Raw genomic sequence first — 27,747 nt, 5'->3', positions numbered from 1 at the left:
ATGGAGGAAATAGTGTAATTAGTGACGTGACTAGGGCCTGGAGCAATGGTTCAGAGGTCAAGATCACATGCTGTTCTTGCAGAGGTCAGTTCCCAGTACCCACATCTGCCAGCCCAGAGCTGCCTATGACTTCAGCTCCTAGGGATCTGACGTGCCTCTGACCTCCACAGACACACATGAGCACACAAATAATAATGCTATTACAAAATAAGAATAGACACTAGAAGAAATCTGAACAACTTAGGGAAAAACTAAGATTTGCAAAGTATGTGTTTCAAAGTATACTTACCACTGAGATACCTAGTTTATAGATTTACTATAATTACAAAGCCCCAGTTCATTTTTTTTAATTTGACTTCTTATAAAAGGACTGTTTCTTTAGAAAACAAATATTACATAGCACTATTAGCATACAAACTATAAAAATAATAGTAGTATGATACTAGTATGAGAACAGCAGGACCAGTGGATGTATACTTCTGTATGTGTGTGTATAGGACAAAGGGACCCTTCGCAGCGGGGGAGAAACAGCAGTCATTTGGTGGCTCTGAGGTAGATGGGGCTCAAAACAGCACCCATGTTCTTAAAACCAGTGGCAGAGTTAACATGAATTATCAAGCAGATTGGTTAGACAAATACCAACATAACTTCTCACCATAACTTTCTTCACAGAGAAGAAAATGGAAAGGTAAAGACTCAGATTCGATCTCTAGTTAATTTAATTAATTAAATCCTGTCAACTGCCTTTTTAAAAACCAAGAAAGAGGTGAAACAGGAACTATTACCTAGAAACCAAAAAAGCGGGCATTTCTTAATAGCAGCCTCAGCCTTTAAGGGGAATTTAGCTTTGTCCTTTAAAGCATTGATGATATAATTACCCCAGAGTCCCAGAAATGGAATTTACCTACTAGAGATTAACATACACAATACATATATGTGTGCAGATGTTCACCAAAACATGTGCAAGGGTATGCATAGGGTTTGCAGAAGTATCATGAGATTGCAAGGTCCTTCGGCCTTTCCCACAGTGAGCTGTAGCCACAGCTGGCCGCGTCTCGTCTTGATTCTGAGCACCTCTCCTCCTAACCTACGCTTAAGTCTCTGCTTAACTGTCTTTAATACAGTATGTCGTCATTCTTTCTCCTCCCTTTCTCTCACTCACACACTTCACACACACACACAATTATCCTCATTCTTTCTCCTCTCTCCTCTCACACACTTAGCACACACACACACACTTAACACACACATAATTTATCCTCATTCTTTCTCCTCTCTCTCTCTCTCTCTCTCTCTCTCTCTCTCTCTCACACACACACACACACACACACACACACACACAGAGAGAGAGAGAGAGAACAGTGTTTTTCAGATTTCTCACAGAGCTCACCTGTTCCATTTCCCCACCTCACCTCCTCCTCCTCCCACTAAAAGCAGTTAAGGAATGCAGGCCTTTCAAGACCTTCCTGTTCTCTGGCCTCAGTTTCTCATTATTGTCCCATCCACTTACTCCTAGAGCCAAGTGCCTTTGGGAGCTAAACCTGCTTGTGGAGGCGGTGCGCCCCCTCAGGCGTTACATTGTGGTGAACAGTAAGGAGACACTAAGACCAGCAATGGAAGGGCTGTTTCCTACTTTACCTGAGGGTCTTGGCTCATTCCAGTGCTGGTTAATTTCCTATGTAAAACTGAATGTCATCAGCTACAATGCTGATTTAATTTCTGCTTCATATTCCAGGTGGCTGAGGCGCATGTGCCTAACTTCATTTTCGATGAATTCCGAACAGTCCTGTGACCTCCTCCTCCTGCTTCAGTGACAGGATGTTCTATGACTAAAATGAACTTCAAAGTGAAATGATACTTGACTCCTCATGCAACTTGCATCTCCCCCTCTGTGGGGGTCATCGGCAATTCTAAGGAAGACGGCTCACAGCTCTAACAGTGTTTAAACCATGGCATCATAGGGAATTTTTATCATGTAGAAGCAGAACCATTTTATACTCCCTCTTCTAAATGCTCAGTGTAACTGATGGATGAATCCACTTCATCTTAAATTCTAAAGAACTATTTGTACAACTCCTGATCTTCAGTAAAACAGCATTGCCAGTACTGAGTTGCCCTGCCTGTGATAAAAACCTGACACCCCGTAAAGAAAGCCAGCGACAGACTGGGGTGGGGTGATGTTTCAGCCACTGTAGGTCTGTAAGGACCACTGACAGCCAGCCCAACAGTAAACTCACTTCATGCCCTCCATGCTGTGTTCCGGGGTTCCCAGACACCCTAGGGTCCCAGCAGTTCTTTTGGAGCTCCCATGACAGCTCTTCCAGCTTCTGCCCAAGCCAGACAACCAGGTTGTTAGCCATAGGATTACCCATCATCTATCGAGGGGGTGGCTGGGGCCATGCATTGGGCTGGAAAGGTTTTGTGATAAACTTTTAAAACTCAAACTCCGTAACTTGGTTCTACATGAAAATTCCTCTGCAAAGGAGCCAACTGCTAGGATAACATGGATGAGACAGGGCCGGCCGGCTGGAGTCTCTGCCTGAGCCTGTAGCTAGTAGTGCCCCTGTCGTTAGAACACGCAAAGAAAACACAAGCTGCCCAGAGCTACAGGTTGAGCAAGAGACCTGCCTCAAACATATATAATGTGAAGTGAGATTAAAGAGGACACATGACATCAACCTCAGGCGTGTACACACAATAAATAATAAATACCGACAGGTTTAACAACCGCACTTTCTATCCCACTTGGGTTATCTTTTCTATGACCATGAAGCTTTATAAAGATATCTACAAGAAAAACCAAAAGAACTTAAGAGTTCACTCTTCATTTTATTGGCTTGTCCCAATGAGTCACCCCAAATACTGAAATCAAAAGAAAAATTTGAGTGTTAGCATTAATTTGTGGAAACAATCATTCTTTTAAACATCTAGCTTATCTGACCCTTCATTTTCAATTGTAAATTAAGGCATATATTTACATGCTTATACACAAGCTTGGTCCTTGAGTCGCCACTGTAGAAGTCACACAGTTCTATGCTATGTACATCGTCATCAAGTCCCAGTGGACCTGACTTCCAAGTGGTTTCCCTTTCAATGAACCAGATACTTCATCTCTGAGTAGATGAGAGGAAATATTATAGAACACGCTTTGTACAGTACAGCACCACTACTGAAAAGGGCCCGAGGTTTTGTAGCCCACGGCTCTGATTTGAAGCAGAAATACGTGGCGTAGACTGCAACGGAAAAGAAGTGTCGAATCAGCAGCAGAGGGTGAGGAGACAATCTGTAATAGGGAAGAAACATTGTTAAAATTAGTCATAAAGGTTCAAATGCGTCACCAGTAAAAGCTTAACGCACTCCACATCTGAGGACTTAGCAAGTTCATCTGTCTGCTCATTCAATAACAAAAATGAATTTTGAGATGATAAAAACTACTTAGAAGAAATGACCACTTTGTGAAGCTGGTGGCCATGCTCACTCATAAGTCTTATTTTTCTAGCACTAATCTTGAGATCCAAAATGAAGCCTGCTGCAGTCTGGCTTTGGCATCAGCTCTGATATTCTGGTTGTAGATCTACAATACTAGGTGCCTTAAAGAGTTTCTCAGCCAGTCAGTGGTGGTGCACGCCTTTAATCCCAGCACTTGGGAGGCAGAGGCAGGCAGATTTCTGAGTTCGAGGCCAGCCTGGTCTACAGAGTGAGTTCCAGGACAGCCAGGGCTACACAGAGAAACCCTGTCTCCAGAAAAAAAAAAATCTTCTCAGACTTCCCAAGTATATGTCTGCATTAACAAAACTAATTTTCAAATTTCTTCTAAATTTCAAGCCTGAAGATTAATAGTATTTGACTTCAGAGAGTTACCAGTTATTCTGTACTTGTCGGTCAGACAAGCAATGACATCACAGGTGAAAACCAACCATCAATTTCACTCTACGATCTAGCACCTCAGTCTGCCAATTCTCAGTGTGTCTGCATCAGGACAGCCCAGCTGTGTTGGCCAGTTGTGTTGTGTGTGTGTGTGTGTGTGTGTGTGTGTGTGTGTGTGTACAGATGTACATGAATAACTGGGGTAGGGAGAACACTCCATACACAGACGGCCCAGCTGTGTTGGCCTGTGTGTGTGTGTGTGTGTGTGTGTGTGTGTGTGCAGATGTACATGAATAACTGGGGTAGGGAGAACACTCCATACATAGCACACATGGGGTCAGCACACTCCATACATAGCATACGTGGGGGTCAGAGGACAACTCTGTAGTCCATCTCCATGGGTTCTAGGGCTCAAACTTGGGCAGCAAGCACTTTTACGCACTGAGACATCACTGGCCTCTTGGGGCCACTTGTGACTGGGCCGTGAATGGGAAACAGAATGTAACTAAATCTCTGTGGAATAAAGATTCACATAAACTGAGTGTTTCCCTTCTCTCTTAGAACTTACATAGAAAGCAACCCAACAGGACCGGTCACACATTCTCCACCAAGTTTAAAATACAGAAAGCAAGCTTTCCGGAGCTGATGCAAGGAATCTGAAATAAAATGTAGAAATTATTATGTATTTTAGAGAATTAGGGACAATTTCTTAACAGTTCTAAAATGCAACAACCAGGAGTTTCTCCACATTTCCAGATCAATATTCTCAGGATAGGAGTATGAATAATCTGTTTCTATTGATTCTAATACTTAGGTCTTATGAGTTACTTTTAAATTATGTGTGACTTTGTTCTAAGTTAAATGACATCAAACACTTTGTAAGCTCTTACTATTTATAAAAACATAATTCTAAAGCCGGGCAGTGTTGGCACACGCCTGTAATCCCAGCACTTGGGAGGCAGAGACAGGCAGATTTCTGAATTCGAGGCCAGCCTGGTCTACAGAATGAGTTCCAGGACAGCCAGGGCTACACAGAGAAACCCTGTCTCTGGGGGAAAAAAAAAAAAAAAAACAATTCTAACAACAAAATTCCCAGGTTCTGAGATGCCTAACCCATACTGCTAGATCGTCATCAGGTTAGCAAGAAATTAATCTCAGAGGCTGGAGAGATGGCTCAGTGGTTAAGAGCACCAACTGCTTCCAGAGGTCCTGAGTTCAATTCCCAGCAATCACATGTGGCTCACAACCATCTGTAATGAGATCAAACTCCCTCTTCTGGTGTGTCTGAAGAGAGCTACAATGTACTCATACATAAAATAAATCTTTTAAAAAAAAGTGAATCTCTGCCTTATATCCATATAACTTTTTAATACATTTTGAAGTCTTCAAAACAGCATACTAAACAACCTTTTGAACAGTTTAGAGTCAGTGTTCTTTTTTAAGGTGTCTACATTTTTTCCTTTTAACTAAGCCTTTATAAATTAACTATTTTTGTTGTTGTTTGATTTGTTGTTTTGTTTGGGACAAGATCTCTCTACATAACCCTGTTCTGGAACTTACTAGACAAGGTTAGCCTCAAACTCACAGAGATCTTCCTACTTCTGCCTCCTGAATGGGATTGAAGACATGTGCTACCACGCCAGGCTAGATTTCTCTCTCTCTCTCTCTCTCTCTCTCTCTCTCTCTCTCTCTCTCTCTCTCTGTCTGTCTCTCTCTCTCTCTTAATTTCTTTTAGTTTTAAGTTGGATAAAATAAGAGGTTCATTATGGCATTTCCAAATATGTATAAAACATACTTAGAAAACATGTATAATTTAGTGATAGATTTTTTTCTTTACAAGAGTATTTGTAAGGAGAAAACAAGGTAAATTTTTGTTCCATAAAGTTCTTTCCTCCCCAGATCTGTCATTAACTTTGTAATGTTGGCAGCTCTGATATGTAAGAATCTGAGTGTTGGTTTGGTCTACTGCTATGTATTGTAATGTTAAATTCTGTAGCCAAGGTTTAGGCAATAAATTCTCACATATGCCAGTTTTTGTTGTGCAAACCTTCCTCCTTAATTTAAAACTATTGGTAGACTATAGATGCCTTACAGCCTGTGTAGCTAGGTAGCAGAGATATAAGCAGGGCTGAGGCAGAGACCAGGGAGAGAGGAGGAAGGAAGAGGGCCCTGCTGGGTATGTGAATTGTAAGCACATGGTCTCAAGGGCTGCAGGAGGAGAAGCAGCAGGGGCAGTACATAGCACGTCCTATCTCAGGGTGGCTGACAGGGAAGTAGACGAAATAGCAGAGAGGGTTGATATCTGCCCAGCTCTGGGGCTTTAACGCTTATTATAAATAGAAAGGCTTTGTGTCTTATTTGGAAACTAAGTGATCTAAGGTGGAATAGAAACCCCCAAATATTTACAGCAATATACAAGAGCTTAGAAAAACACAAAACAGGCTGGAGAGATGGCTCAGTGGTTAAGAGTACTGACTGCTCTTCCAAAGGTCCTGAGTTCAAATCCCAGCAACCACATGGTGGCTCATAACCATCAGTAATGGAATCTGATGCCCTCTTCCCATGTGTCTGAAGACAGCTATAGTGTACTAATTTATAATGATAAATAAATCTTTGGGCCTGAGTGAGCCAGGGACTGAGTAAGTGGGGCCGACCAGAGCAAGCGGGGTTAACCAGAGTGAGCAGAGGTCCTAAATTCCACTCCCAGCTACCACATGAAGGCTCACGACAATCTGTACAGCTACAGTGTACTCATATACATAAAATAAATAAATCTTAAAAAAAAAAAAGAAAAACAGAAAATTTAGAAGTCTTTTTTTTTTTGGATTTGGTTTTTTTGAGACAGGGTTTCTCTATATAATCCTGGAGCTCACTCTGTAGACCAGGCTGGCCTCAAACCCAGAAATTTACCTGCCTCTGCCTCCCAGAGTGCTGGGATTACAGGCGTGTGCCACCAAAACTTAGAATTCTTTTCCTCACATTTGCCCAAGCAAATTTTCCACTCCATTTCGTCCAGACTGGTCTGGATCACAATGAATGAGTTTAGCAAGAGGTAGTGGATGGCTGTAGTCTATGAGAAGCAGGCACCAAGGAACTCAAGCAAGGAGCTTAAAAGCATGTCAATGTTTACCTTATTTTTGTCTGTTTCTTAAAATAATTTTTTATTCATCACTGTGAGGGTAATACATGGACAGGGGAGGGGTGCAAAAGCCAAAGTATCATTTGTTTTGAGACACACTGTGTTGGTATCATTTGTTTTGAAATCTGATCTTACTATGTAGCTCACGCTCTCAGTCCTCCTGCCTCAGCTTCCTGGCTGCTAGGAGAGGAAGCATCCATTGCCACATCTAGCTCAGAATCTCAAGTTTCATTATTACGAATGTTCAACCTAGACAGAATTCTCTCTAATGTAGCAAATAAAACCAAGCTATTTGCAATACTAGCCTCTTGTGTACTGTAGCAGGAAAGAAGCTCCAACCCCAGCGTGAGGCACCCATTCGTGTTGTAAATAATGCTTCAAAGAAATTCAAACCAGTCTAAGAAGCTGAAGGCCACGCTGCTGTCCCACGCCTGGCCAAAAGGCCTTTCACCAATACTTTACCACGTACGGGTATATGGTCTAGTCTGGACCAGAGGACTCAAACAAATGTGTCCTGAGATACTTACTGCTCTGGGTGTTTTCTAAGGAATGCCAGCACCCCCGGAAGTGGTGGATACCTGACGCTGAGACACAAGGCAGTGGGCAAAGCCGGGAGATGTGTGGTTCTAGACTGACTACTTCAACTACTAACTCTGGTCATTTAGTTCCTTATCTGACAAAACTTAAAAATCTACAAGTCAGTTCACTTAAAACCATCTATACTTACCATCTGTAGCTGAAAATAATTCATATAAGGCCTGAGCCAGCACATTCACAACAAAGGAATGGGTCTTTTTTCTTGACCAAAAGAATGATTTTTTGGCCTAAAAACAAAGAATATCATTTATTACATAGTAAGGAGGAAAAAAGCATACGCTAATGTTTATCATCTCCTAAAGATACCTGTCCCAAGGCCTATCTGCAGGTTATACTGCCAAACCCATTTTCAGAGCAATGGGTCACATGATTTTGAAGCTAAGCTTATAGCTCTGAGAAAAATGAGCTGGGCCAATCTGCTGTACACATACTAAAGCACAGACACGAACACACAGCCTGAAAGTCAAGCTCATTACACCCGAGCAAGACTACGGACCCTTACGAGGCATGAGCTCCCACACGCAGAGATCCCCACTGGGGCCCCAGTCCTCCCATTCATAAACAGACATGAGCTCCCACACGCAGAGATCCCCACTGGGGCCCCAGTCCTCCCATTCATAAACAGACATGAACTCCCACACGCAGAGATCCCCGCTGGGACCCCAGTCCTCCCATTCATAAACAGACGGATTCTGAGACTTTCTGGGGGAGGAACCTGGGACTCTTACCTGGAAAATAGCAGCATCGTCATAAAGGTCAGGAATGTCTTTTAACAGTTGTCTCCATAATTTTATATCTTTTAAAGCAACTGTCATTCCCCCACCAGTGAGAGGGTGCCTCAGGTTATACGCATCACCCAGAAGAAGGACGCCTGTGCAAAGAGAATAAGACTGAAATCCTGAGCAGCTGAGCCCAAACATCAGTGCTAACAAACTTGTGATTGACGGGGGCTAAAAGAGCCAAGAGTAAATTATAATTAAATCTGCTTTCTGTGGCTGAACTGAACAACTTATGATCTCAACAAAGCTGATGCCAAAATTAAAAAAAAAAAAAAAAAATTAAGTTCCATTGCCTATATAGGATAAAATTAAATACTAAAAATATTAAACACATATTCTGCCCTGTATGTGGTGTGTGCCTATAATCTCAGTTCTTAAGTAGAGGCAGGACAGATGATCAAGGTCCTCCTCAGCCATCTGGTGTCAGTCTGAGCTATCTAAGACCTTTTCTCAAAAGGGGGTTGAGGGGAAGACAGGGTTTAGCAGGTAATAGTACTTGCTACTCTTCCTGAGGACCCAATACCCACATCTGGAACTCCAGTTCCAGTGATTCTGATGCCCTCTTCTGGCCTGCGAGGTGCTACATACACACTAACACACAGTGTACACAGCACTCAGAACACAGACTGGTGATCTCCGTAAATCTGCGGTCAGGCTGATCTACCTTGCAAGTCTCAGACCAGGCAGGGCTGCACAGTGAGATCCTGTCTCCAAACAATAATAAACCTTTATAAATTTAAAACACAACTATGCACCAGCCATCAATCACTACTGACACCAGCCAAGAATGCCAGCTGCAGGGACTCCTGGCGTTCCTAGAGATGCCACCGTGCCTCGGGCAGCCTGGCAGCAGGCTCTGCAGATCCTGCTCCTATGCAGTCCCTGCTCTCACTGCTCACCTTCAGCCCAGGGCTGCCTCACACCCAAGCCATGTCCTCCCTAGCCACCCTTCCACTTCAGAACCCCGCGCCCGGCCTCGGACACCCCGAACAGTGACTCCGTGCTACCAGACACGCAGTTTTCCTCGGACTATATCAGTGCCACCATGAACTCATCTGCATGTTCCTCACCACCACGGCTCCCTCCAGGCCAGCGGGTAACCTTTAACTTCCTTGTACTCCCAATGACTGCCATGGAGGCCTCTGCAAAGCCAGCGCTAAATAATAATTGTATTCCAAAGCTTCAATGTCAGGAACTTGTTACGGGAACCAATGTTCCTTCTCCCACTTTCTGGCCAAGGTAAACAACTCTGTGCTTCAACTTAATTCCAGATGACAAATTCAGTCATGCCATCTGAAGCAATGGCAGCTTTATAAAATAATGCGAAAAGATACCTCGTTTGTTCACTGAGGAAGGAGGAAGGAAGCTCGCCGGCATGGTCCGCAGACGGGAATTCTGAGAGGCCTCCAGAAATGATTCCTTCAGGTGATCTGCAATTAATCCCCACCCACCCAAACAACTGGTGTGAGCATTTCAGTCTCAAATTAGCACGCATCTCCTTACCAAGTACAAAAGAATTCTTAACAGTGTATGTGTGGTGGCTGTCCCACAGTCCCTTGCAAGAAATCACCCATTACCTACTTTATTAATAGTTTATAATTATAAACTATCCATTAAGCACTTCCTTATACTATACATGTTAAGGAATGACAAAGGAATCTAAGGGGAAATAGACGTAAATAACATATACAACTAAACACAACAGAGACACGAGAGGAAGAAATGGGTCAAATTCATGAGGAGACAGGAAAAGCCACGTTAACTGACAGGTATCTGTACCTAGCTCTTACCATCTACAATGTCTGGTTTCACAGGAAATACACGCTATTCACAAACAGGTGTGCTTATCTCTGAGCCTCACTTAGACACTGCTTTCAGCAAAACCAGAAAGAAGCTTTTGTGAGATTAGCTTTCGACCGTAAATTATAATCAGGGTGAAATCCCACTTCTTACCAGGTATCTGTGGGTAAATTTGTTCGGCCATGTATTCTCTTAAGTTTCTTGGCAACTCTCCTCGAATATCAACAAGTACCCTAGTCTCACTGGAGGAAATCTGGTAGATGAGAACTGGACTGGGGTTGACCAGAACAAGCTCCGCAAAATTGGCTTTAAACTGTGGCGCATCCTAAAAGGAAAAAGAAAATACCTGAATAGTTTTCAACTATTAAATAGTTTCAAAAGAAAATACTTTAATAGTTTCTCCAGGTGCTTTTGTTTTTCTACGATTACACTCCTCCATACCTTCATAAGGAAGCCAACAAAGTGGGAGGAAACGGAGACTTTACTGGAGATGAGGTTCTTCCTGAACTTGGAGAAGAGCCCATCTGCGACCACAGTGAGAGGGGCGTGGAGTTCCTGTAACAGAGGAGGAACAGGAGGAACACCCGTGTCAGGTAACACACGCACAGAAGGCCCCTGCTTCTAAAGCCAAATGTACAGGAAAAAATCTAAACATAATACTCTCACAGGGGCGGAAGACAATAGAGGCCTAATCCTGAGGCCCTGGAGGTCTCTCTCTTTGTACCTCTGCCATTAAAACCATCAAACCTCTCCACCATGACGGACGAGGAGAGCTGCAAGGCACACGAGGGCCACAGAAGACTGGACCTCACCCCAAACTCTAAGGACTACCCAAGTTCATTATAAAAATACATTACTCCCCATAGTGCTGTCTATGGCCATACAGAAGCAGCATTTTTATACGTGTAACAATGTGACATTCCTCCACTGTGAGCAAAGGAAACCTGGTAACCCTATCACACTCCAGTCTCTAGCAAGGGGTGACCCTGTAGAACAGCCTACAAGGGCCTACTGCCTCCTCTTTCATAGACCAACATTAACACAAACTAGAAACTATTTTACTATTTTACTGTTAGCTGTTTTCAACATTTTCCTAGTTCCTAGTTGTGACTATAACACTGTGTACGATAACACAGCTGCAGGAGAGAAGCTGCACAAATGGTCCTCTGACACACACACACACACACACACACACACACAAGTTAATGCAGAATTTAAAAGGGGTAGGAAAACCATCCTAGGAAGAGATGACGTTTACTAACTCTCACCTTGATGTCCCCAGTCTCCTTGTCCTTGTACTGCACGCCGATCACAGCGTCGTCTTCCTCTAGTAACTGAAGCACCACACCTTCTATAAACTTTACACTAAAGGATGAACAGAAACACATTGCTGGGGTAGCACCCCTGAGTATAGAAGCAGTACGGCTGTACTCAGTGACACATAAAAACAAGCCCTGAAGGTAGGAGCAGATAAGGGTCGATATGATAGGAATTAGGATAAAAAAGATAAAAATACACTATATGCATATAGAAAATTCTGAAAAAAATTAGTTATGATTTTTAAAAATACAATGGCATATGGCAAATGTAAAAAGTAATCATATCCATCAGAAAGGCCATCATTTTTCTATCTTAGGCCTTTCCCACTGTTTCCATGGCTACCAGATATCTCCGCCCTAAGGAAAAGTTCACTGACTTTGTCAGCACGTGGGTTTGTGTCAACAACGTGAGTGCTCTCATATTTAAAACTTCCTTAATTATGGTTAAAGGACAAGAGGCAAATACAAGTTAATAATCAAAACGAGCAGTCAGGCCTGTCAGACTAGGTCCTGAGGGAAAGTGGAGCAGGTATTTCTTGTTGTCTTCTGTTCGCTCTAGAAAAGGTGTAAGAGCCACGCACCAGGCAAACGGGCACACATGGGCACATGCCTTCGGTTACAGTACTGCGCCACCCTCTAAGTTCCAAGTAAATAATAATCACCCAAGTCTCACTTAAAGTAAAACTCTCTAACATTCTTTACACAGGCACTGAACATATTTTAATTATGAGTTATTTATTATACCTATGCCATTTAGACCATGCCAAAAATTTTCATGAATACTGATATAATTTCACTCCCAGAAAACATATTTTCTTTTTATTTGCGCATGCATGTGTATGTGTACATTTGCAAGCATGTGTACGGATGTCTGAGGAAGGCAGAGGAGGACATCCGATCCTCTCAAATTGGAGCAACAGAGGGTTGTGAGCCATCTGATGTGGGTGCTAGGAACCCAACTCCAGGCCTCTGCAAGAACAGAAATAAAGCAGGGTTGGAGGGAAGGCTCAGCAGTTAAGAGCACTGACTGCTCTTCCAGAGGTCCTGAGTTCAAGTCCCAACAACCACCTGGTGGCTCACACCCATCTGTAATGAATGGGATCCGATGCCCTCTTCTGGTGTGTCTGAAAACAGCTATAGTGTACTCACGTATGTAAAATAATAAATCTTTTTAAAAAAAGTTTTGTTTTGTTTTATTTTCTTAAAAAAAGGAAGAGAAAGTACTCTTAGCCACTAATCATCACCCTAGGACCAGGTAATATATTTAAAGCTGCGGTCTTACTTGGGCTCTGCCATAGCTGCTTTCCGGAGACTCATGATGAATTTGCCGTGGTGGAAAGCAACTCCACTCTGCACTTGGTTGTTCTCTGACACTGGGTATGGAATTTGAACTTCAGATCTGCTTTCATAATCATGGACTATGTAGCCGTGGATATGATGGGCATTAAGGCCTTCTACTGTATCTGCAGGAAAGGTCAGTTCGAACAGTTTTATTACTATGCTGAGAGTTACCAAGAAAGGTACCAAGAAAAGGACACAGTGAAACTACGGTTCTGCTTTACAAAGCTGTAAGGCCAGCTGGGGCTGAACTGGTACAGCTGTAACACAAATCTTAAAGGTTCCCAGAAGACAAAGTCACAGATACACCTCAGGTTAACAGCACAGTCGTTCAGATCTGTGACCACTCGACATGACATCAGCCATGACACTGTCCTGAGTGAACCTGCTTTGTCCATTAAGATACAGAAAACAGTCAGGCCTTCATACCATGTGCCCAATGTAGAAACAAATATATCTGCCACAGGAAGGGGGTGGGGAAGGAAGAAGGGAAGGAGGGGAAAAAGAGAAAATCCAACACCGTTAAAACTATTTTAAAGGTCCCAATTTAAACATAAAAATTCAGTGTATGAAAAAGTAGCTTTCGGGCTGGAGAGATGGCTCAGTGATTAAGAGCACTGACTGCTCTTCCAGAGATCCTGAGTTCAAATCCCAGCAACCACATGGTGGCTCACAACCATCTATAATGAGATCAGATGCCATCTTCTGGTGTGTCTGAAGACAGCTACAGTGTACTTACATATAAATAAAATAAATCTTAAAAAAATAAAGTAGCTTTCCCCAACCAATGAGGATACTTCCTAAATGCTAATGGTTCCCACTATATATGAACACTGATTCATGATACACTATAGAGTAATTACACAAACAGAAAAACAAAAGCAGAATATGTCTTGAGCTTGCGTAAAAATGGCGTCTTTACCTTTAAGACAGTATAAGAAATAACAAAAACACAAAGCAAAAAAAAAAAAAAAAACATTTTTAAAGAACCAATTACAAAATCTGAAATTTAAAAATCAATGGCAATTAGTGTTTCAGGAAAACTATCAAAGGAAACAAAGCATTAATATTATACCTAAAGCTTACAGAGTGAAAGCATTAACATAGAAGAGACAATGAACAACAATGATTCACATGAAGCCAGACAGAATCGGTGAACAACTGGAGCAGAGATGGATGGCGTGGTGGCACATGCCTGAAGATTCTATATGGGGCGTGGGGACAAACTTGACAAGGGTTGTCCCAGCATCAAAATATTTTACTGTTCATCTGTATTTTGCATGTTTGAGTGTTCTGCCTACATGTGTATGTCTGTTTGCTTCCTGTTGCTTCTTCCGGGCTCTGCCGGTTCCCCACGGCCTCACTGACCTCTGTACTTTGATGGCCCAGCGCTCAGTCCTGGACCTCCAGGCAGCAGTTAGCCTTCTAGCGGCCTTGCCACTCTCACGCCTGACACCTGATTCATCAGCAGGTCCTACACCCTCTTCCTGCAGAGCCGATTTCCACGGACACCCACTGCACTCACTCGCCTGAACTACTGCGGCTGGGTTCCAAGGAGCCTGCAATAGCATCCAGATAACCTCGTGCTGGCCTCACCCGTGACTCCGGGATCGTTTCTCTCCTCAGAATAGACTTTCAGATTGCACTCTTGACTACACTTTTAAAACATGACACTTAATAGTTCCCGAAGTTTCCGGTGCCTTTGCTCCACTCCCTATGAGCTCCGTCCTCTAGCTGGCTTCTCCCCCACTGACAACATGGAAGTCGAGCAGGCTGGGCGGCCCTTGACAGAAAGCAGAGGCTAGGTCTGAGCTTCAGACCCTCCTGGTCTCTCCAAGGCTTGCTCTCCTCCATTTCTTTACTTCTCACTATTGAAAATTATACAAAAAAAAAAAAAAAAAGCCAGGTGTGGTGGCGCACGCCTTTAATCCCAGCACTTGGGAGGCGGAGGCAGGCGGATTTCAGAGTTGGAGGTCAGCCTGGTCTACAGAGTGAGTTCCAGGACAGCCAGGGCTACACAGAGAAACCCTGTCTCAAAAAAAGAAAAAAAAAAAAGAAAAAAGAAAATTATACCCACTCCCAAACTCCCTATCCCATGCTTTCCAATTTTTACTCTTATCTCTATAATCATCATATATTTCATCTACTTTTAAAAAAATGTTTTGTCCTTTAGCATATCCTCTGTAACATCCACTGAGGTGTAGCCTCAGAAAGTAGAACAAAGTCCACTGGTCAATACTGAAGGACCATTCTCAGCCAGCCTCTGAGGTGATTAAAGTCAGTCTCCAGGCAACAGCACCCTGAGCTCTCCCTACCTGTCTCCTGTTTTCTCTTGACTGCTAACAATGGGGATGCCATTTCCGGAGAAAGCATATGTGTTCATTTTCATACTTATCACTAACATGTAACAGTTGTTAGGTGTTTATAGGGTACAACGCGACAGTTGAACTCATGTAACTTGACAATACAGCTAAAGAACTCAGCACATCTATCACCTTAAAAAAATGTGTTTGTCAGGCTGAAGAGATGGCTCAGCAGTTTAGAGCACTGACTGCTCTTCCAGAGGTCCTGAGTTCAATTCCCAGCAAATGCCCTCATCTGGTGTGTCTGAAGATAGCGATAGTGTACTCACATACATAAATCTTTTTTTTTTTTTTTGGTTTTTTGGATTTGGCTTTTCGAGACAGGGTTTCTCTGTGTAGCCCTGGCTGTCCTGGAACTCACTCTGTAAACCAGGCTGGCCTCCAACTCAGAAATCCGCCTGCCTCTGCCTCCCAGAGTGCTGGGATTACAGGCGTGCGCCACCACCACCCGGCTCATAAATCTTTAAAAAAAAAACAAGCATATTTGTCACTCTCAGTCACATCAGCTTCTCCTATCTACATTATCATACATTACCATAAAAATACTCTTGTATCAAATACATCTCCACTGTCCTCATATTTACCGTTTTCTGTCATTAAAAATGTTTCTCGACAGATGTCTCGGCTGGCTGATGACTGGCCACTCTTCCAGGGGACCACAGTTCAATGCTCCCTGTCAGCACCTCCAGTTCCAGGGTACCCGACAACCTCCTCTGGCCTCCTCCAGATGGGACTCACCTTACAGCTAAGTACCTTTTGTGCTCTTTCTCAAGGATGTCTGTCTTGATCATTATCACACCTTGGTACTTAGCGGAGTACCTCATTCAAAGAGGGCAGTAAATAAATATTTCCTAAATGAATGGTACTTCAAAAGCACTGGCTGAGTGAATGAATCACCCTTGACTAAAAGACCAGAGGGGATAACACTACCCCAGGAGCATATGACACACTGTGGACATGATAGTTGTGGTTACTAAGGTTAACATCTTCATTTCTGAGGTTACTGTCTGGGGCACTTCATTATTTCAGTGTCCCAGCAGCCTCTTCTCAGACAGTTCTTTCCTCCTTTGACCTCATTTTCACAAAAAGTTTTTAGTTTGTGTAAAACTCATAAGGGGGGGGGGGCGCCTAAACAGTCTAGAGTAAAGAGAACTTTTGGACACCAACTCCTTGAGATCAGATGGACCTACCTCCAAGGCCCAGCTCTCGAAGAACGTGGTAGCCGCCTGGCTGCAGAAGCTCCCCGACTATTCTGTCAGGCTCTTTTAAATCTCTCTCGATTACTGTCACCTTCCTTCCATCTCTGGAGAGAACTGTGGCCAAGGCCGATCCAAGCACACCAGATCCCACGATGATCACTTCCGGGTCCGTCACAGAAGATGACGATACTGAGGTAGCTGCTCCAGTTAATGTCGTTTCTGAAGGACTGATTTCTTTTCTGCACTGTTTAACAAAAACAATGATCAGTTTTCCAAATCTGTTTTGACATAAACCATATGACTAGCACATAAACAGACTGAACTTTTACATCTTGAGCAAAAACTAGACACCCCCCCCCCAACATTACTAAATCATATCTATGGTATATTTTTAAATCCAAACCATATATAATCAAGATCAAAATACTGGCTAAAAAAAACTGTATATATCCCAATAAAATTAAATATCTATTCCCTCTTTCTGGGCACAGCAGTTAGAAAATATTATATGGACATATTTAGAAATCCACATGAGAACAGCTATTGTACCTGTCTACAGTGAGATTCAAAGACAGAACGCAGGACTAATCCTATAACTACTCAACTCTACACAGGCATCTACAGGTACAGGTCTCCCATAACTTCTGACTTGCCATGTATGTAGCAGTGAGCACTGAGAACTCACTCCAGCAGCTGGTCCCTGGTTTCCAGGGAAGGAGAAAGCCTGAAGCAGTCACCACCTTCCCCACTCCTAACAGAGTAGACCACCTTCACACCAGTGACAGCAGCTGCTTGCTTATTAGACAGTTACACACCAGGCATTCTAAAACAGGAAGTCACTTCATTCCCTGGCTACCAGCGCTGGGGGTGCCACCCTCATCCAAGAGAACAGGAAACCAATTTTGACAGGGATCAAACCATTCCCAAAGAATTACAGCAACAAGTGGTAGAGCCAACACTCTGAGCCAAGTTCTTGTCTTCCATCAACGGTAAGAATCTGTACTATGGACACTATAAAACAGAGCAGATCCTGAAGGCTGCCCTGTTGTGGGCACCTCATCCTGGCCACCCTGGGCACCCAGCCTCAGCCTCCCAGCAATGTCCCTTCTTTCTCTGCCAGGTACTGCAATGTAGTTCCCAGATATTATTTATTTTTAATTTTGTAAAAAATCAAGCATCGTTACTCTCGCTATCTTTCCAATGCTCTTAGGGTTAAAAGTTCACATACCCCTGGCCAACAGATCCCATGTGACCTGACTCTTCCCTCCCATCACCCACCATTGACCACCATCATTCCCTCGAAGCCAGGGCATCACAAATATTTAAAGACCCAGTCTCTAACCTAAGACTGTCATTCAGCTATGACTAGACTTAAAATCTGACTGCACTGACTTACTCGTTGCTTCAATAGATAGCAGGAGGAGGGATTTTTGCCCAAGACTTTAAAGTGTTGGGAATCTTAATTGCTTTTCAAATTGTCATTTTCCCATCAGCTGGCCCATTTATCAATGGGCCTTACCTACCACACAACTCTCTCTTCACAGGTACAGAAATCATCCTTACTCGGGGATTTAAATAAAATAAGTAGAAGTAATAAGAAAATAAGAGTAGTAATAAGATTTAGGGAGAAATTTAGAGTAAGAGGCTGTGAGACAAGATCAAAGATATTTTATGAACACAAGTAAGTCACACAGAACCAGTGATGTCTATCTTCCAAATAAATTCTAACATTTCCTACCAAATCAATACCCAACCCCTATCTGAGGACCAAGCAACAAATGCTTTTGGTCTTCCCTAAGATCAAGAACTGTAGCCAACACAGTCCAGAACTTGAAAAGAGAAAAAGAAAAAGAAAAGAAAAGGAAGAAAGTCAATTAAATAAGAATACTGAAGCTTCTAAGCCATCACTTCCTCGCTTTTTAACGTAACCATAAACTTCAATGACCTCGATCTTAAGTTTAACATTAAGAGCCCATTCATTTGCCCACTTAGGAGTCAGGCATACCCTCCTGGACTCCGGCTCTTCTTTCTTTTCTGATTCAGGTGACTTGGCCCAGAAGAAGCCAATAAGAGGCAAAGCGGAGAGAATATCCGAGAAGGCAGCCAACTGGGAGCCGCTCTGAAGGCGGCCAAGGAGGCCCCCGTTTCGATGGCGACAGCGGTAGGAGAGCACCAGGCCTAGCGACAGGAACACCAGCACGCAGAGCAGGAGCTCCTTGTTGGCCAGGGTGACATCCCCGCATTTCTTATAAAAATAGGTGAAGGTAGCAATGCCGAGAAAAGTCCACATGGCTCAAAAGGCTTCTTTGGTGGCACCAGTCAAGGCTGAGGGTTTTTGTGTTTGCGGGGGAGGGAGGGTCTTTTTTCCTCGGAAGGGTTTCGGCAATTAAAATGTTGTCCCCAAAATGTAGTTCTCAATGGGGTCCGGGACACCGGTTGAACTTCCTCCAGTCAATAGTTTCAGGATCACGAGTCAGAGAAGATTAATTGTTGAAATCCTTGAGAGTACAAATATATCTTAAGTTGTCCAGATCTTAAATAGCAGCATTTAAAACCTGCCTACTCCAGCGGCTCTTGACTACACACTTGTTCATTCAGTCAACCGATGGACAGGTTGGTCTCTCTATTGGGCTGAGGGGTGCGAATGCTGCTGTGTACTTCGATGTCCGCACGTCCGGCTGTAAACGGTCTCTCGTCACCAGCAGCAGGTGCTCGGTAGGACAGAGTCGGGGGCGTAGAAGGACCTGGGTACTAGGAAAGCTGCCCTTAGCAACGCTGCCCCAGCAGCCTTTTCCAACAAAAGATGGCCACGGCGTCCCGAAGCGCGACGGGAGCCCGGCAGCTCAGCCCTCCTTGGAGATCTCTCCCCAAGCAAGCCCCGAAGTCACGGCCGGGAACCTCTCCGACCACACTTGCCTTCCTCGAGGGCGAGTGGCTGTCTCGGATGAGCGTCCTTCAGAGCCCGGCGAAGGCTCCAGCACGCCGGATCCCCAGCATCCCTCGCGGACAGTAACCAGAGTAACCGCTGCGCGCCGGGCTCGCAGCCACGCGCTTCGGCCGCGGGCAGGCTCGGCCCAGCCGAGGAGCCGGTGGGCGGGGCTCCGCTCCGGCACCGCCCCTTAAGCAGACCCCCGCCTCGCACGCCGTCCGAGCCAATGAGAGCGCGTACCGCGCGGTAGGCTGAGATGGCGCTATAGAGCGTTTGTCCAATGGCAGGCGGCGCATTCCGCGCGGCGCCAGTCGCAGTGGCGCTAGGGCGATGTTGCGTGGTGCGGGGCGGGTGCGTGGGGTGGGCGCCCGTCCGGTGGGCGGATGGGGCGGTGCCCGCTCGGCGTGGCCTCCGCGGGGTTCACAGGTCCCACCTGCGGAGGGTGGAGCTCGCTCTGGAGGAACTCCCGGTGGCCTAGAGGAGCTCAAACTTGGGCGAGCTGCTGGAGCCGTCCGGGCGGACTGGATGAGCACGGGCTGGGAAAGCGAGAAGGACGTGACGCGCCGCCGGCGAACTGACGTAATTAGTGAACGAGGGCTCAAGAAAAAGAAGTCAGTAGGTGGAGATGGGTCACGCCTATTAATCCCAGAACTTGGGAGGCAGGAGGATCTCTGAGTTTGAGGCCAGCTTGGTCTGCATAGTGTGTTCCAGACCAATCAAAGCTATATATACAAAATTTATATATATACGAAGCTATATATAAAAAATTTCACTATGTATAGTGAAATCTGGCTCCCGTTAAAAAGAAAGAGAGCGAAAGGAAAAAGTGTTCTCATCCACAGCAATCCCAAAACTGTTTAATAAGATCATTTTATGTTTTAAGCAATATGCCAACATTTTTTTTTCTTTGCAAACATTTATTCAACCCTTACAGCAGCCTGCCAAGAATGGCATTACCTTTGTGTTACAGAAGTCACTGAGCGGTTTGTCTGCCGTCGTTCATGAGACAGACCACCCACAGCTACTGTCTTGTTGTAACCGAATTTCAGACTCAATAGTACCATTCAATTATCAAGCTTTAATGGAATTCTTAGTTATCTGTGGTTTAGGTCTCATCCTAAACAGTTCTCAAATCTTTGTTAGTTTCTGCGATCTTTTTTTTTTTTTTTTTTTTTTAGTCATTCAAAAAGGCACAGTTGTTTAACCTGTTTATCCTTTCATCATGAAAGAAGTCAATCTCATGGAACTGTTACCTACCAACCCTTTGCAGCAAGCACAGCCAACCCTTAACCAGCTCCACATTTCTTTTCTTCCTTTCTTTCTTTTGATTTAATTATGAATTTTGTCTACATATATGTTTACACTTGGGAAGAGGGCACTGGATCCCATGGGACTAGAGTTGTGAGCAGCCATGTGACTGCTAGGACATGAACTGGGGACCTCTGATAGAGGTTGCTCTTAACAGCTGAGCCATCTCTCTGGCCCTAACACCACATTCCTCATGAGTGTCTCTCCATGTTTTTCATGAAGTATATCCTCAGTCCAACAGTAAGCTGAAATTCTAGGGAGTTTAAAGGAGTCTTAACCTTCCTAAAGGTCTAGCACTTTTGGGCACTAGTAGGAGAAAACAGGATGTATTTAATACTCTCAAAAAGCAGCATTTGCACAGAACATAGGATGAGATCTTGGTTGTCAGTTCCACGTTGCCAAGTATACAAAGAGGCAAACAAAAACTGTCACTCCTGAAGCTAAGGAATTGTGTCCGAAGGTAAAACACAGAATTAACTCAGGGAAAAGACTGTGCACATTGAAAAATAGAACTTAGGATCCTTCCTATTATTCTAATTTTGGCCAAGACAATAAGACCATTAGCATATAATCCACTTGATTGACATAGATTAGAACATAACAGTCATCGATTATCAATCTCTTGATACAATGCTTTAGAACTCTATCCCACTTCCACAATATTGTAATTCTTTTGGGAAAACAAAATACCAGGCCACAGTCAGAGTATTAGGAAGTATCTCTAAGCCTGCTCTAGAAAGACCTTTAATGACACAAGAGCCACTAGTCACATGCTGCTCTTTAGAACCCAACAAGTACCTGATTGCAGCAAAGGGAGTGAGCCTGAAGTTCCGACCCGTCTGAATCAGTCATGTAATTGGCATGTATGATTTGAGTCTGCAGTACAGGCACAACAGTTCTAGATGCTACAAACAGTTTCAGTGAGTGAAATGTTTAAAATGGCTCTTCTTTTTTAGGCAAGAGAAAACATTCAAGAAATCATGGTATTTGCTTAAAATTATGCTTTCCCTGGGTAAACCCACAAAGCCAGTAAGGAACTAGCTCTATTTGCTAAGATGAAATATAGTGATTCAATTGCAACCATAATTCCCAATTTCTTGTCTTTTTGTTTAGTCATGAGTACTATATATTTTCCTTTGAAGCTACTCTTATATTTTTACCTCACCTCGAGTGTGTGTATGTGTGTGTGTGTGTGTGTGTGTGTAAAATCGGGGGTTTTGTTGGGTTTTTTTTTTGTTTGTTTGTTTTTTTTTTTTTTTTTTTGGTTTTGGTTTGGTTTGGTTTGGTTTGGTTTGGTTTGATTTTTCAAGATGGAGTTTCTCTGTGTAGCCCTTACTGTGACTATCCTGGAACTCACTCTGTAGACCAGGCTGGCCTCAAACTCAGAAATCCACCTCCCTCTGCCTCCCAAGTGCTGGGATTAAAGGCGAGCACCACCACTGCCTGGCTATAATTGATTTTTTTTGAGACAGTCCTTCTCTAAGTAGACCTGGCATTTAGAAATCTGTCTACCTCTGCCTTGGGATTAAAGACAGACACCACCACTGCTGCCTGACTTTGATATTTTTTTTAAGATTTATTAATTTATTTATTTATACATATTGTGTATATGTATATATAGAGTGTTCTGCCAGCATGTACACCTGCAGGCCAGAAGAGGGCACCAGATCTCATTATATGTGGTTGTGAGCCACCCTGTGGTTGCTGGGAATTGAACTCAGGACCTCTGGAAGAGGAGCCAGTGCTCTTAACCTCTGAGCCATCTCTCCAGACCCTTGAATTTTTTTTTTAATGGTTATAACATCTACCTTTTCTTCAACCTTACTGGTGTCCCTCCCTGATGATTTGATACCAAGATGATCTAGGTCTTCCCATACATTAATTTGGGAAGTTGACTTTTTCTAGATCTTTTGGCAAACACAACAAAGACATTTCATAGAGCACCTTAATTCTAACAGTCTAATAAGGAGAAAAGAAAATGAAAGAAACCCCAGCAGGCTCTGGGACTTGGGAAGAATTTGAAGCCAAAAATTAAAGGGTCAGGACCATTTCCTTTTTTGAGGGGGTGGGGAGATTCATCAAGAATCTGCCTCACTTGCAGAGTCTGGGTAGACCTGGATATGAGTTTTGCAGTGCTGAGGCAAGCATTTCTGCTGAAGTTTCTCTCAGTCTGCACATTTGTAAGGTTTCTCTCCTCTGTGGGTTCTCTGGTACCTGATCAGATTGGACCTTTGACTGAAAGGCTCACCAGCCACAGTCAAGACACTTATAAAGCTTCTCTCCTGTGTGCATCCTCTGATGAGTCACCGGGGTGCAGCTCTGACTGAACATTTCCCAACCAGTAAGGCTTTTCTCCATTGTGTGTTCTCAGGTGTCTAAGAAGGCGGGAACTAAGGCCCAAACTCTTTCCACACTCCAGAGGATTTCTTATCCTCATGTTAACACATCCAGTGTGTTAAAAGGTTTGAACCTGGACTACAAGTCTTTCCACATGTACGCATCCTTTGATGATTTTTGTTGGGGCAAGATTATAACCAAAGCCTTCTCCTCACCAGAGACACTGGGAAGGCACTTCACCCATGTGCACTCGCTGCTGGTGAATCGGTCTGGAACTCTAACTGAAGCTCTTCCCACGTTCTGAGCACCTGTTGGGTTTTTCTCTAGTGTGAGTCTGCCTGTGTTCTCCTAGAACTTAGCTGTGTGTGAAGCCTTTCCCACAAGCAGTGTGTAATCTGTGATGCTGAATAAGGCAGGAGCTGCTGCCAAAGCCCTTTCCAGTCAGGACACTTTGAAGGCCTCTCTCCTGTGTGAGTTCTCTCATGGAAGTCTCACTGAAGCTTTTCCCACACGGGCCACACAGGACAGCCTTCTCCCCTGTGTGTGATTTCTAATGCTGAATCAGGTGGGAACTGTTAGAAAAGCATTTTCCACATTCAGCATTTATATGGTTTTTCCTGAATGTGTCCTCTGGTGAGTATGGAGGTGAGAATCATTGCTGAAATGTTTCCAGCATATAGAACCCTCTTAGGGTTTCTCTCCAAAAGATGAATTCCACCGGTCCTCAGAACCCCACCCTCCATGGTGAGCCCCCCCTTTCTCTATAGAGTCTTTCTATTTCTCTGATTTGACATCATTCTCTTAAGAATCATGACAACAGGGCTGGAAAGATGGCTCATCAGTTAAGAGCACTCACTGACTGCTCTTCCAAAGGTCCTGAGTTCAAATCTCAACACCCACATGGTGGCTCACAACCATCCGTAATGAGATCAAGTGCCCTCTTCTGGTGTGTCTGAAGACAGCTACAGTGTACTTACACAAAATAATAAATAAATCTTAAAAAAAAAAAGATGACAAGAGATCTCATCTCCGTGAGACCACATCAGATGCACGGCATGCTTCTGTATCATCATCTGAGAACTCTGTGACCCACATCTTTAGACCATTTTGGAGTTTTCTCTTGAAGTTTCTCGGCCTTGGGTATACTGCTTTTGAACTGTTCCTAAATTATCCTTAGTTTCATCTCCTGTAAGAATTTTTAAAAATATTAATAAATCTATCCATAGTCCCTTATCTTTCCTGACAAGGAAATTCTGAAGTGAGAGAGAGTAACCACGGAAAGCCTCACAAAGCATTACTAGGAATGTGTGTGTGTGTGTGTGTGTGTGTATGTGCATGCATGCTTGGGGGTGCCTTACCTTTGCTCTCCACTGCTATGATAAATGCCATGCCCAAAAGCAACTTGAGGAGGAAAGAGCTGACTTCATCTGATAGCACAGGTAACTAACTGTCCATCACTAAAGGAAGTCAGGGCAGGAAGTCAAGGCAGGAAGTCAGGGCAGGAAGTCAGGGCAGGAACTGAGAAACCATGGGCAGTGCTGCGGACTGGCTTGCTCCCCACAGCTTGTTCAGCCTGCTTTTTGATATCATCCAGGGCCATCTGCCCGGATGCCACTACCCACAACAGGCTTGGCCCTCCCACACGAATCACTAGTTAGGAAAATGCCCCACAGACCAATTTGATAGAGGCATTTTCTCAACTGAGGCTCCCTCTTCTCAAACAACTCTAGCTTCTGTCACATTAACTAATAAAAACTAACCAGGGTCTTCCATATCCCTGTGGTCGTCCTTATCCCCGTGTTTCCTCAGTCTTGTTTTCACTTCATATGACAGTCTACTTAGGTCCCTTTTTTCCCTTTCAAACCTCAAATAAAGCTTAGTCTATTTATTTTTAGGTTGATATTGCCCTTGGGGCTTGCATGTTCAAAAACTCAGTTTGTGTGGTGGATAAGAACAGCAAATCCACTAGTGAACACACAGATTTGAAAGTAAGACTAGTTTCAAAACATTTCTGTAGGGACTGGAGAGATGGCTCAGTGGTTAAGAGCGTACTGGGGTTTTTTTTTTCAAGAATTATTTATTTTATGTATATGAGTACACTGTAGCTGTCTTCAGACACACCAGAAGAGAGCATCAGACCCCATTACGGATGGTTGCTGGGAATTGAACTCAGGACCTCTGGAAGAGCAGTCATCGCTCTTAACTGCTAAGCCATCTCTCCAGCCCTCTTGAACACTGTCTTTTCCACACACTACCTAGTGCATTTTAAAACAGGCTGTGGAGGGCAGAAGAGGGTGTTAGATCCCTTGAACTGGAGTTGCCACAGTAGTGAGTCACCTTGTGGGTGCTGGGAACCGAACCTGTGTCCTCTGGAAGCACAGCCAGTGCTCTGCACTGCTACTCCATCTCTCCAGTCCCACAACTAGAAAAGTTTTGTTTTTTTTAAAGAATTTATAATGATAACTTAGTTGCTATTTATTATCATTATCTCTGTACTAAAGACTGAGGATCATGTTTCAAAGGTAGAATGAATGAATACTAATAATGTCCACCTGTGGCTTGGAAACCAACCCTCTTAATTGAAGTTGACCACATGATTATTTTCTTTTTTTTAGGAAGAGCAAAATAATAAGACATATAGGCCTCACGGAATCCATATGCAAGTGCAAAAAGCAGCTAATGGTAAAGGGCCTTGTTTAGGGTCTTAAGGGTCAGTTGGCTGTTGACAGGGGAAAAAAAGCTTTTGACAGAAAAAAACAGGTCACTTTCAAAAAGAACACCTATATAACCCATACCAATTCCTAAATACAAAAGAGGACAACCTTCTGCCCCCCTCCCCCATTGTTCCTAGATTCTACATGATACTTGTCAACCTAAAGTGTCTCTGGAGCTAGCAATGTGATCCTCCAGTGTCACGAGGGCACAAAATCCATTCCAGTACATAACAGCATGATGGGCGGGCATAAACCCCTGAAACGATAGAGAGGCGAATGCTAATTCTTGCCCCGACTGCAGCCAGTACATCCCAACAATAAATCACTTCTTCCTAATTCCCAGACCAGCCTAAGGTGTATAAACAAATACGGGTGGTTTTACAGGTGTGCCCAAGGTATTAAGAATTTCCCAAGGCCACAGAACCAGAAAGTGGTAGCACTGGTGTGAGTCTCGAGCTGATTGGATGCTGCCTTCACCATGTATCCCAGCAAACCAAAGCAGGAAGTAGCACTGAGCATTAATTTCCAAGCGCAAGCAAGCCTCAGAGTACCTGCACCAACTGTGCTTTTATGCATTTCAAACCTTAAGACCCAGTGAACCAACAAGAGCAAGCACACAGCGATTAAGAACTGGTTTGTTGTAAAGGTCCAAGAGGCTGAAATTACATCCACAGAGTTTGACAGGAATCAAATGGAAACACCTGGATACGAATAAAACAGAGGGCTGGAGAGATGGCTCAGCAGTTAAGAACACACTGGCCTCTCTTCCAGGGGCTTCCCGTTTAATTCCTAGCACCCACTCACATACAGCCAGTTCCAGTTCCAGGGGATTCCACACCCTCTTCTAGCTCCCGTGGGCACCAGTCATTAACGCGCTAGGTGCACATATATGTAAGCAAATGGTACACATAAAATAGTTTTTAAAAGCCCACCACACAGAAAGCAGACAGGTAGTAACTATGTAACTATCTCTAAAATGCTATACTATCTCATTTATGTATTTCTGTTTTTGTATTTACAAGCAACGAGTCCGTGTAACAGATTTCACATTTCACCACTTTCCCTAACATACTATTACATTCAGTAAAGGAGCCTGGGGGTTGGGAAGGACGGGCACAAGCCTGCAAAACAGGCAAAACGCAGGCGGCCATCCACGGCAATGAATGTCGGCCTCTGCCCAGAGAAGGGTGTCTCAGACGTTGTCTGGACACCCTGCACCCGGGCAGGTGCTAGTGCACAGCAAGGCGCTGGGGAGGTGGGTGGGGACGCCCAGAAACCAGTCGAGCCAGACCGCTGAGGTGCTGCGCCTGTGTCCTGCAGCTGCAGAACCCCGTGGGGGAGCGCCTCCTTTCCCCACTAGGAGCTCACTGTTGGGGTCACTGCACAATGGTTCCCAACACCCCAAGTCGTCCCAGTCGTCTTGGAGACAGGAACTCGCCCGCTTTAGGCCCCACTAACCTAGGGTCCAATAGGCCCCAAGCCCAGAAGACAAGACAGGAAGTTTTCACCACCCCTACCCAAGACCTACTTAGTCCAGACCTCGCTAGGAAATGGGGATGGATGGACGAGTCTCTATCTTGGTGAGTCTCCTTTATCTTAACTTTTAGAGGCCCGATGAATACCTTTGACTAATCTTAATCCTCTTTCCTTGCGAGGCTCAAGTGCCCCAGGACAGGGCCTGACTGGAGACTAAGGTGTTGCCACATTTACTGTCACAACCTCCACTATCACCAAAAATCAAACAATTAAGCTTCTGTTGTTCTGATCCTATTGCTGTGAGCAGAGGTTATGTGTTCCATTCTGGAGAAGTCTGCAAGCCAGAAGGAGGGAGGCTCACCAGAAACCACCTGACCTTGGCTATCTGACCTCCTGGAAAATGAGAAGCTGTCATATAACAAACAGCACATGAGATTTTGTTGCAACAGAGGGAACAGACTTATAGACTTGAGAAAACTTAAGGTGTAATTCCCAGACTCTCTGAAACTGCTGTTAGCACAGGCATCAAGTCTAAGAGAGATTTCTGGAAACTTAGGTCATAATCTATTTCTTGGCCCTTTC

General features: G+C 44.0%; 2 protein-coding genes across 3 annotated transcripts in view; one reads left to right on the top strand and one right to left on the bottom strand.

The window, feature by feature from the left end:
• Window positions 1–2,106, top strand: part of Washc5 (WASH complex subunit 5) — a 51,076-nt gene extending 48,970 nt beyond the window's left edge. For both annotated transcript variants that reach the window (XM_052161787.1, XM_052161788.1), the window contains one exon: window positions 1,736–2,106. In XM_052161787.1, coding sequence (XP_052017747.1) covers window positions 1,736–1,792 — 57 coding nt within the window. In that variant the 3' untranslated portion in view covers window positions 1,793–2,106. The remainder of the gene's footprint in view (window positions 1–1,735) is intronic.
• Window positions 2,107–2,809: 703 nt separating this feature from the next.
• Sqle (squalene epoxidase) lies at window positions 2,810–19,457 on the bottom strand. Its single transcript, XM_052161789.1, has 11 exons — window positions 18,407–19,457; window positions 16,393–16,645; window positions 12,784–12,964; window positions 11,451–11,547; window positions 10,624–10,737; window positions 10,336–10,507; window positions 9,717–9,812; window positions 8,332–8,474; window positions 7,734–7,830; window positions 4,436–4,523; window positions 2,810–3,283 (listed from the first exon to the last, which is right to left on the bottom strand). Exons 1-11 carry the CDS (start codon window positions 18,689–18,691, stop codon window positions 3,091–3,093), a joined length of 1,719 nt encoding a protein of 572 aa, XP_052017749.1. The 5' UTR covers window positions 18,692–19,457; the 3' UTR covers window positions 2,810–3,090.
• Between the last annotated feature and the right edge of the window lie 8,290 nt (window positions 19,458–27,747).

Source organism: Apodemus sylvaticus, chromosome 17 (assembly GCF_947179515.1).
Source record: "Apodemus sylvaticus chromosome 17, mApoSyl1.1, whole genome shotgun sequence".
NCBI classification, from domain to species: domain Eukaryota; kingdom Metazoa; phylum Chordata; class Mammalia; order Rodentia; family Muridae; genus Apodemus; species Apodemus sylvaticus.
The sequence above is the reverse complement of the archived record's forward strand: the minus strand, read 5'-3'. Positions and strand labels throughout refer to the sequence as shown.